The sequence below is a fragment of the Pseudopipra pipra genome, chromosome 4, assembly GCF_036250125.1.
Source record: "Pseudopipra pipra isolate bDixPip1 chromosome 4, bDixPip1.hap1, whole genome shotgun sequence".
NCBI lineage: Eukaryota > Metazoa > Chordata > Aves > Passeriformes > Pipridae > Pseudopipra > Pseudopipra pipra.
In genome coordinates, this window is record NC_087552.1 from 45,796,504 (window position 1) to 45,808,565 (window position 12,062).

At 35.0% G+C, this 12,062-nt stretch overlaps 1 protein-coding gene across 2 annotated transcripts in view; it reads right to left on the bottom strand.

Annotated features, from left to right (window-relative positions):
• MICU3 (mitochondrial calcium uptake family member 3) overlaps positions 1-12,062 on the bottom strand; it is a 54,383-nt gene that overhangs the window by 12,004 nt on the left and 30,317 nt on the right. For both annotated transcript variants that reach the window (XM_064652780.1, XM_064652779.1), the window contains exons 10-12: positions 7,185-7,285; positions 5,590-5,761; positions 760-868 (exon numbers count right to left, since the gene is read on the bottom strand). In XM_064652780.1, the coding sequence (XP_064508850.1) occupies positions 760-868; positions 5,590-5,761; positions 7,185-7,285 (382 nt within the window). The remainder of the gene's footprint in view (positions 1-759; positions 869-5,589; positions 5,762-7,184; positions 7,286-12,062) is intronic.

Consider the following 12,062-nt stretch of genomic DNA (forward strand, 5'->3'; position numbering starts at 1 on the left):
AATGACATTGCTTAATTGGTATCAACTATTTTATGCAAAATATAACAGTTCATGTACTATACTATGTGCAATAACAAAAATAGAAGAGCATATTGTAATTACATCTATGTCACATATATGGCATTTATTTATTTGACACAAAACAGAACCCAGGGAATACAGTACAGAGAAAATGATATAATCTTTTGGAAAGGACACATGAGGTAGGACTATGCTGGTGTTACTGTGTCAGACTCATGAAGAGGCTACTTGAGGAGAGCACACAAGTCTGACCACATACTGTTCACCTTGCACTCCCCAAGCATCACAACTATTTTATTAAGGAGTTTAGTCAGTACATACATGCCTAGTTCTTTTAGCAGCCACTTACTGATTTCTTAAAAAATCTAATCCCTCTTCAGACCTTCTGAAGGTCTGCACCCTTCTGCACCCTTTGTAGAAACCAGATTCCAGATGCTCACTGTGTAAGCTTCTGTTTGCTTTAATCTGATCTCTTACTAGTGTCATCAAGTGCCTCAACTCTTGTATTGTAGGATTTGATGAACAAGTATTCTGCATTCAGCTTATCCACCACTTATATGACTTGGTAAAATATCTCTTATGATATGACCGAACCTTCTCCTCTCAAAGCTGGAGTCCTTTTTAGCCTATTACTGGAGACATTAAAAGTACAAACTAAGAACTACAAAACATTTTTGCATTTTTGTCAACAGTTCTATATTGTTATCAAGAGATTTTTATAAAAATTTAAATAATTACCTTGACCTATGGAACGACTTGCAAAATTATACATTTGCATTGCAATTGTAAAGTCTTCTAGATTGTTCAAGAACTGGAAAAATGATCTAAATTCATCAAAGGTGATACCCTAAAAACAGAAGAACAACATGCACCATAAGAATTATCAGTAGTTGAAACAACTGAATAAACAAACCTTGCAGTTATATATGTCTACTTCATTTACGAACAGATATACCTATTAAAAAAAAAGAGAGAGATTTCTAGTAAAAGTCAATGAAGTAAAGAATTGGAGACTTTCCTTTTTGCAACTGCAACGGACAGCAATTCTCACCAGAGCAGCTGAAAATACTGTTCCATTGCTCATGGCAGTTTTTAAGAATTACGGGATTTATTATGACACAACACTTAATACTGACAATAAAGTCTAGGTTTGTATCAATATTGGAGTATGTTTACTACTGAAAACCTGCAAACCACTGTTACATATATGTGAGTGCATGTACTCACATAAATACACTGAATGAAATCACAAATACATATTATGATCTACCTTAAGTCTGTACTTTAAGGTGAATTTTTTTACAGATCCAGATTTAAACACGCAAGTCTCTTCAGCTAATACTCCAAGAATCAAGTACTGCAGTTTGTTCAGCTTTTTAAAAAAATCCTTTGCATTTTGACCAGACTTCAGAATATGTACTTTGAAAGTTTCACTGAAAACATTGTTAAAAGAGCTTACTTTATCTCTTTCCTTATATTTGTTCTGCTCTTCTCTCAGCTACAAATCCAAAGACCTGATAAACTATCTCTAAATAAATTTTGAAAGAGATTTTAAACTAAGACTTTGAATTAAGCCTATATCTGAATCCCCTTAGTCTCAGTCATTCTGAACATGGGTTGGCATTCTTTGTCAAACCTTGATCTCCACGGACTCCTTTAACTGTTATTTCTGGCTATTTTTCTGTTTGCTTTTATCCTTTTATCCTATTTAAGTACTTGCCTCTGAAAATAAACCTGAAGACAACTGAAAGACCTGTGAGCCTTTCTGTTCAAATTAAAATATTGACCTGTGTCTCTCCTCAAATACATACATAGTCATTATGGTATGGTGGAACACAGAAAACATACTAAAGTAGGTTTGTGGCAGAGCAGATGGCAGTGTTCGGGTGTAAACCCATATAAGACAGCAAGTACTGTGGAAAATGTGGATAGCAACATAATATTGTTATAATAAAAGACTTTTGTAGGCCTCCACACAGTTGAGATGTAAATCCCTGCTTAAGTGATCCTACCTAAATTCCAGTAAAGGTTTATGAACTGTTTGGAGAGCTCGACCCATCTCCACCATGAATTGCTTTTCTAACAAGCATATTTGTTCTCTGTTTCATCCTTTGCAACTAGGGGGAAACTCTCTTAGACACAAGCAGAACCACCTCCTTATTCTCATTTAAATTTTTATCTTAAAAACTGAATTTACTACTACCAATACTGGTTTTTGTTTCATTGCACTTGACAGTAATAGTTTATGTGTCCAAGTTCCATTTCTTGCACTGAGTTTAGACTGAAAACTCTCTGAGACTGGAATACTTTTGTCACGTATTTGTGAAATTCCTACAAACAAGCCTTTTTGCAGCTTCTGTGTTTCCCCTCGTGGTCAAAACTGCTGCCATGAGTTGACACTGGAGATGGAACAGTGAGATAAAGGAGCCAAACATGTAGTCCATGGCTAACCTGTACATACTCCACAACATTTTAGCAATGAGGAAAATATCTTGCTTCATTTAGGAGTTGTACAAGTTTTGCTGAAATAATCTGCAATCATAAATGCTTACTTCCTCTCAAGGAAAAACAGCAAAGGACACAAGAGAAACAGAAGGTCAGGCAAAGTGACACCCAGACAGCTGGGCATGCAACATTCTACTATCTCTCTCCTTTTCTACTACCCTATTTTGTTCAACTGGTACTTGTAATAATGTTTCATATTTGCCGCACATTTTGTATTTTCACACAGGATGTTATCTTTGTGTAAGTGTTCCAGAACTTTCATACTGAAAAATGTTTATTTTCTATGTAAAAATGTGCTGGTTTTGTCTAGGGCTGAGTTAATTTTCTTCACAGCAACTAGAGTGGGGCTGTGTTTTGGATTTGTGCTGAACACTGTGATGATAATATAGAGATGTTTTTATTATTGCTGAGCAGTGCTTACACAGAGCCAAGGCCTTTTTCACACTGCCACACTGGCGAGGAGGGAAAGTTAGGAGGAGACACAGCTGGGACAAGTGACCCCAACTAACCAAAGGAATATTCCATGCCATATGATATCAAGCTCAGTATATAAAGTAGGCGGAAGGAGGAGGAAGTGGGGGACGTTTGCAGTGATGGCATTCGCCTTCCCAAGTAACCGTTACGTGTGATGGGGCCCTGCTCTCCTGGGGATGGCTGAACACCTGCCTGCCCATGGGAAGCAGTGAATTCCTTGTTTTGCTTTGTTTACATGCATGATTTTGCTTTTCCTATTAAACTGTCTCTATCTCAACCCACAAGTTTTCTCGGTTTTACCCTTCCAATTCTCTCCCCGATTGTGTTGGTGGGGGAGTGAGCGAGCGGTTGCGTGGGGTTTGGTTGCTGGCTGGGGTTAAACCATGACAAAAAGGAAGCTAACTTTTTATTTATATGGACAGATATTACTACAGCAAGGAGAACTCATATAAAAACACCAGTGCAGCTAAAAATACATAGCCTTTCTTCAGGAGCTGATATCTGTAGTAATTCAAGATGCCAGCTTAAATTAATCGCTGCTTGGCATCTAGTTAGTAAAAGGAGGAAAGCATCTTGAGAGCAGGCAGCATGCCAGCTGAATATTTTAATGTGTCTACAATATGGCAAATGATCATCATGTTGCTTTAGGAGCTTCTTCATACAGGGCCCTGAAAGATTAACATCGCTAACTGTGAGAGTAGCTGCCTATTACTTTACAGACTCAACTAATTTTTCTTCTAAATGGAATCCTCTGGTTAGTATTAGTATTGCAGCATATCACTGTAATAACACAGAGAGCACATTTATAATTTTTAAATTATAATGTTATTACAAGTATAAGAAAGTACAAACACATGAACAGCAGAGGCAAAATCCATTCTCAAAATGAGAATGTGGCCAGCATAAGAGATGCCACAGGGATTTACTTTTTTCACTGTACTAACAGCACATTTACTGAGCCAGTGATACAAAGCTATGAAAAACAGAAGTGTCTTGTTTCACCTAATGGAGGTATAGCATATGACATATGGATATATGGCACTGATCTTGTGCCAGGATATTCCCAGAATGCAGCATAAGCAAACCTGTGAATTAGTGACACACCTTTCTACATGGAAGTTTTCCTTAACTGATGGCCCCACCAGAAGTCAAGAAGAGGAAACTACTGTGGAATACTTGCTATCAGAACAGTGACATTGGAAGATTTAGAAAACCTTCAAAGAATACTTCCTTGTGTTCAAAAGAAAGTGTCTGTACTTGTATTTACTTAACTTCACCTTCGCCATTAAAAATATTTCTCTATACCTACAACTGTCATTATTTTTCAGTTTTCCAAGCGATACTTCTATTATTGTTGCTATACAAGCCCCAGAGTGATGTGGGGTTTTTGGTTTTTTTTTTCACATTTCTGTCTCGGAACCACACAGAAAAAGCTTTTTAGCAGTTCTGTTGCACTATCTTGGCTCTGAATACTACCTTTTATGGTAGGTAGAACTGAACGCCTCAGCGGCTAGACCAGGAACTCAGAAAGGGTCACTAAGCAGGAACAGACACCAATCTTACCACTGCATCATATGCCTAATCTGGTCAAAAGAGACAACCCTGCTTCCCCCTTTCACTCCCCACCTGTATTTATCTCTCAGTGGCCCTAACTTCTGTACAACCACAGGAAGAGTCAGATAATCCAGATATCTGAACAGAAAACTGTTGATTCTTGAGTGTGCTTCTTTCGGGTCAGTTGTCTGTTCTTACTGTGAAGACTGAAATTACAATTTCATTTCTCAAATTGACAAAACCAAAAAAACCTGTCCAAACCTATTTACTTTTCCTCATGAGCTCTGCTGTCAATGCCATTAAAGTATATAGTTATTGAAGAGTTAGATTTCTAGGACAGAGGAATCTGATCTCCTTCTGTAAACACAAACAGAATATACCCAGACAGTCCTTATTTAAAGGGCTACTTTTAACATTATCCTATTGGTTACCACTGATGCAGAGTTACTACTACGTTTCTTATCAGATACACTTCTGATGACACATTTGTTGTTAAACAAATGAAGGACTATCTACCTCATATCTTTTACTGTTTATATTATCATTTCTGTCTCTTCAGTCACTAATATAAACCACATACCAACAATAATTATACACAAATGATCCATTATTAAGACTGTAAAACAATAAGATAAAAGGTGTCAGTGTTATTTCTGAAGAGGTGCTACTCCAGTGGTAGTGCAAAAAAGAAGTAGTAAGAAAGAAAGGGTTTTTTAAATACTTAATTGCTAGAAAACTGTTCTGTAAAGTTGTATGGTTTTTGTTATTTAAACTGTATTTTTATGTAAACTTCAAAAATATTACTAGCTAAATCCTATGGAACACAATTCTATGCTATTTTTATTCATGCTATTTTTTATTCCATGCTATTTTTTATTCAGCACATAATCTGAAAAACAAGACACACATCTTACAATCAGTATAAAATCCTGGAACTAAGTAATTCAGTGACAGAATCTCATTCAGTCCAAGAAGGCTACGTTTTCATCTTAGTAACAATGGGACTGCATGCTGTGGCCCACTGCTAACAATTACCTTTTCTTCAGGAATACTGCAGCGCATGTTTTCCAAGTAACTTGATGTATTTTCCACATTTGTATACCTCAAAAGAATATGGGCAAAGTCTTCCTCACTGATTGTGTTCATCCCATTAGAGTAGGAAAGGAATTCTATCTCTAGAACCTCAGTTTGTAGGTTATCCATAAATCTGAAGCACAAACAAACATGAAGAAAGAGTCATACTTTCTATTTCTATTGTTCATGTTCTTAAAAGACTGGTAGAATATGAACCAAGTAACACTACACAAATTAGTTCTCCTTTTGCAGCACTGATGGTAAATCTCTTATCTATGTCGACGTATTTTCTAATCAATATGATGATATGTTAGTAAGAATTTTTAATTTAATTTTTAATTTAATTCTAGTTTCTATTTGTCTGATTTTCTTCTTCAGTGGGTCACTGATCTTTATTTGTATATGTTAAAGTCAAAATTCCATCATGGTACTAAATTAATTCCCAACATATATTCCCCGTGTTGTTACTTACAGCTTGCAATTTAACCTTGCCTTTGTCTTTTTAGCAAGCCAAGTATGATGAGATCTTGCAGCCTTTAAATCTAACCTCTTTTTATTTGTTTTTATTAAAGACTTTACTATTCTTATGATATTTCTATAAACTCTTCCCAACTTAACAACCTATTTAGTATAATCTGGACACCAAAACTGGATACCAAATATAAAACCAGCTGCCTACAAAAAGGAAATGTAACTTCCCTGATTCTGTCTGATGTCCTTAGTCATACAATGAAGGGGGAAATTACCTCTCTGGTCACAGTAGTGCACTGGGAGCTCACGTTCATCTGATTGTCAAACAAAACCTGTAGCATTTTAACATTTTAGCCTTTTGAAAAATTACCTTCTTTTCTGCTTTTTATTTTGAACTCACATCATGATTTGACTTGATGATACAGTTTTAATATTCTGTGAAATACTGAATACTTTTCATGACTTTTCATTTAAGGCAAAATATTTTGAAAAATAAAAATTGATTGGAATACATAGCTAAGTGATAACTATAAAGACAATAGGTATTGAGAGCATTTACTGAAGGAGCAATAACCAAACACTGTATCTATTTCAATTACCCAGAAGCACACAGTTTTATGGTTCTGTTTTGATGGCACTCTATTTTTAAATTTTTAAATTCTACTTTTACTGGCATAATAACTAAGTCAATAGCTTCCACTATGTTTTCACTTCTACCCAAAGACGTTTGATCTAAGGTGCCTGCATGGTGTCTTCAGAAAATCTTTGCATAAAAAATAAATCAAAACCAAGGAAAAAAGTTCCTAAATACCCATAAGGACAGGGCTGGGGTATAACTCTCCACCCCAAACTAATTATGCACACAAGTGCTAACAAAATTTGCAAACGTAGCAGCCTTAGAAGATGACTTTTTATTGTTTTATTGGGCCAATTATTGTTTTATTTTGCTCTTTTTATATATAACACACACAAAGGGAACATAAACCTTATAAATGTGCCTGCATAAGCTATGTCTATAGTAATATAAGACACATTAATTAGAAGAACAATGCAAATTTTTTTACAGGGAATTAATAAAGACTCACCTATAAAAATCTTCAAAGTTCAGTTCAGCTTTTCCTTTTTTGCCGAAAAAGTGTACAAGCAGTGTAGTATCTGACAGTGAACTTGAAATATCATCAGCACGCTTAAATATTAGAATAGAAAAAATTAAAGGCCATGATTGGATCAGATACAGAAGTATAATCTGAGAATGCCTATCATCACAATAGACCTTTCTATTGAAAGAGTTTGTATTTTATGTTCATCGTCTTAAAAAAGATTTTAGTATTAAAATCCATTACATTAACTTTGCCATGCAATTTTCACACAAAAGTGGCATTAGCTGTTAATTGCATTTAGTAGAAAATACTTAAATGAACAAAATAATATAATGGAAGCTGCAGTGAAGGGGGAAAAAGCATAAAAAATAAAGCCAGAAACTCATGAGGAAAAAAAATTCTTGTCAGCTGAGATAAACCATAAGCATAATTGCCTTTGCACACAGTCTCCTTTCCCTTCTCCTATGCAACTACAAAGAAATTAAAGGATGTTACTTCATATATACTCTTATTTTCTATTTCAGTATTAAGTATGGGATTGTGTTCCAAAACCACTCACATCAATTAGGTATACATTATATTACAGTTTAAATTTTATTGCTCAAACATATTTAAAAATCCAGAATCATAAGATATTTTGAAATAATCATAGAATCATAGAATCAGCCGGGTTGAAAGGACATCTGAGATTATCAAGTCCAACCCTTGATCCAACACTGCAGTGGTTACTAGACCATGGCACTAAGTGCCACATCCAGTCTCATCTTAAAAACCTCCAGGGACGGTGAATCCACCAATGCCTGATTATCCCCTCTGTAAAGAATTTCTTCCTAATATCTAACCTAAACCTTCCCTGGCGGAGCTTAAGACCATGCCCTCTTGTCTTACTGACAAAGAGACCAACCCCCACCTGGCTACAACCTCCTTTCAAATAGTTGTAGAGAGGGATGAGGTCTTCCCTGAGCCTCCTCTTCTTCAGGCTAAACAATAATGAAGTAATATTTTGACTCATTCTCCTAAGAATGTTCCATATTTGCAGACAATGTGCTCTCTGCATAGGACAGGAATTTCTGAACATGTATTAATACTTTTTCCTTAATAAACAACAGAAAACTTTGAAAGCCAGAATTTGAATAGAAAGCCAACTGATTTCGACCATTTGTAATAGCAAGAGTTGTAAACAGAGGGTTACATGAAACAGAAAACTAACAAACAGAGCAAAACAAACCAAAGTAACTATCATCTGTGTATAGTGATTGCACAGCATTCCACTTTTTTTACTAAATATTCATTGCCCTTAACTATTGTGTACTGCATTGATTTTACTTCTTTTACATGCATTTTACTCCATTTTACATTGATTTTACTTCTTTTACAAAGAAACTCTTGATATACTGAAGAGCTAGAAGAATAATTCAGTAACAAAAGGCTCTTAAATAAGTCATAGTATTCCAACATGGCAGTGATCTTCTGAAATTAATGGGCATCTGCCAACATTTGAAATATAAAAAGTAATATACTTAGTCACCTTACTGCACCTGCTTAGAGAGAAACTTCTGTCTGAGCTTTCATTTTTCTTATGAAGACAAGATTTTATGAAAAGCAAAGAGTGGGAGACAGTAGTTTCTGCTCTTCTTAGGCAAGCTACCACCGATCAGGAAGTTTTTCTGATGACTCTAGTGTTACAGTACCAAACAGAATGCACAGTACAGGAACACAGTAAGTATTTGGGAGATGTGAAAGTACTATTTTTTTAGTATTTTTAATCACCATAATGAGAGATTATAAATCTATGGGATTTACCATAAGTATAGAAAACTCTTTATAAAGATCTGCATGTATAAACCTGTAAGCTGCACTCAGAGTCCTGTAAGTTTGGCTTTATTTCATAACTGAAGAGGCTATAAATTTGTAAGATAGAGAAATTCCACTTCCAAGTGAAGAAACCAGGAAGAAATTTTGAACAATATGCAATAGTTCAACATCATGAAAAACCATTTTATGATGTACCAAGAAAAACCATTTCATATCTACAGTCTCTGAAATATACTATATTAATTTCAAATTTACATACCGATTTGTAAAAAAAGTAAAATGCAATATCCGTTAAGAGAGTATTTACATATCAACAACAAGGGAAAACATGAGGCAGTAACAACACAAATCCTTTCCTTTCACCATCCAAGATCTAAAGAAATGGGAGAGACTTTTCTGTTCTTTAGTATAATCAGTTTAGTATTCTCAAGATTGTATTTCATGTACCCTACCTTCCTCTTTATTCTCATATTCTTCTCCAGGGAGAAATAAGATGACAGTGTATATAGAGACAGAGAGATATTTCATGCCCTTCAATTAAGGCAGCTCTGCTCTTCAAGTGAGCAAACTAATTCAGAAAAGTAATCACTATTTGTCTTTTAATACTGTTATCCTCCACTACAGGACACAATATACTGAAATGCAGATACCCTGATTTCTTATGTCTTTTAAGCAATTAAATCCCTAAGCACATTCAAACAATTTCCCTCAAGTACACTGAAAAGATATCAAATGTTAAATTACAGCCTTTCATCTTGCAAAAACATTTCAAAACTTTAGACTTAGGTTGCATTCCATTTAAAAAAAAATACAATCTGTAAGTCTTTTCACAATTCCCATTTGGTTGGCCTCGCTAAGTGAAAAAACCCCAAACAAAAATGTCGCTGCAGAAACTCAACCCAGTATGCTTCTCTGCAGAACTGCAGGCAACTGAAAAGTATTCCTGTGCTCCTTCTGCACTGATAGCATTAAATAAATTTGCTCTCTTACATGGTAAGGATAAAACCAAAAGCCTTAGTCATTTAAAGCTATTGTTTACTGTTCATGATAAAACGATTTTTTTACTTTAGATCAGTGAAAATTTAATGACCACGCCTGTTTCCATGTACACAAATATGAGCCTCAATTTTGATCAAATCCATTTTGCAGTCATTAAAATGAGAATAAAATCCTGCTGATTTGTTTTTACCTTTACACTAACCATAATACAAATACAGGTAAAGAGACAAACAGGAGATAAGTGTTTCAATCACATTATTGGCTTGCTGCATAACAGCAACATCTTCTCAATTTCCTAACCTGAAGTGCATTAAATATATTTATTTTATATTCTGAAAAGTTAATTTCAAGCTTGTGATTAAAGAGGGTTGACTAAAAATAGGTAACACTTTATAAGCATTAATTCCACTTGTAGCATCATATTCTGATAATTATGTATATTATTTATTAAGAGCTTTCTTACTGCAAATTCTTGATTTTTTCAATAATGATAAATAATCTACTGATTTTCAGTTTCACTTAGTAATTCAGGAATAAACCCAAAAACTGAATTCAGTGCTAAGTGGCATATTCCAACAGGGTGGTGTAGGTACTAAATTAGTAAGAGCAGAAACAGTATTGCACACTGTCCTGGAAAGAAACTTGAAGTGATGAATAACTTTTCTCCCCAAAGAGACATTTCCAGTTGATTCCCACAGCAACAAACCTTATTTACACTCTTTTTCAGCCTAGACATTGCCTTCTCAAAAGCCTATCAAACAACACAGACCCTAGTGTTACTGAGCTTTATGCCACTTTTTTACTACAAAAGCTATAGTATTATTCAGATGCAAGAGGACCTGGGAGAGATAAGAATATGGATGAAAGTCAGCTGACTCAAAATTAAACCAAACGAGATAAAGATGAATATAGTGAGAAGTGGGAAATTGTCAGTGGAGAAAATGCAGAATACGGTTTTGCTTCATAAAATGATTTACAAGTGAGCAAATAGGCTTTTTACACACTTTACAGAGAACTGAAATTGATGCTGATCATAGCAGCTGTTAAGCTTCAATTACATTGTAGTTATAGATATTAGTCTGAGGCATCAGATATTAAAAAACCTCTCTCTCTTCAAATTAAATGTGTGTAGACATTACCAAATGTAAATCCATCTACACTTGGGACTGAATTCATGCCAGCTAACTGCAGATTAAGATGACAGTTCATTCAGAAAACTCAATGCCTCAAGCTTTGTAAATGGTCAATGAAAAGAGCAGCCTTCTCTCCCCTCTGTCTCTCTCAGCTGACTGGACAAGAGCACTGATATTCTGGGTTTTAAAATTTGGTGGAATAAATAAAGACTAATAACTGGACAAACAGTTCAGGAGCTCATCAATGTAAAGGCAAGGAAAGGAAGACTGGGTATACTACTTTATTGCAAGATTACTATGTATGTGTTATTACTATGAATATTCCTATAAATATTGTTATAAAACTCAATTCTGTAAACTACATTTTGTTTTGTTCAAGGGCAAATGAATGCAAGAAGAAAGAAATACAGAAAAGGCCTGTTTGATACCTGGGAAATGTAGGTTTTACCTTAAGAGAAAAATCAAGTACCTTATTTTGTTTGGCCTGTGATAATTAAAACGGAGGGATCTGACTACATTTATAAACACAACTATGAGTAAGAAGATTAACACTAAAGAAGAAAAAGCCCTGTGAAAATTAAGGAACAACAGACAGGTATAAAGGGCCTATCAGTAAATTAGAAATAAGTCCATTGAAGTCCTCAGGTTATTCAATAGCTTCTGCAGAGGAACAGCAGGGACAAAACACTAATTACTTTTAATAAGAAACACACATTGCTTACCAACCAAAGAAAAAGACTGTTTTACCCTGGAGATGTTTCAGTTCCTGGTTCTTTCTCATTATGATCCTGCTTAGGAAACATGGGACTTTGAGATCAGAGTCAGTGGGGAGTTGCTGTATGTCCTTTAATGCCACAACCAGCAAAGCAATCACTCTCACTGCACAGGGCACAGAAAAGCCTAAATGATCTAGTTT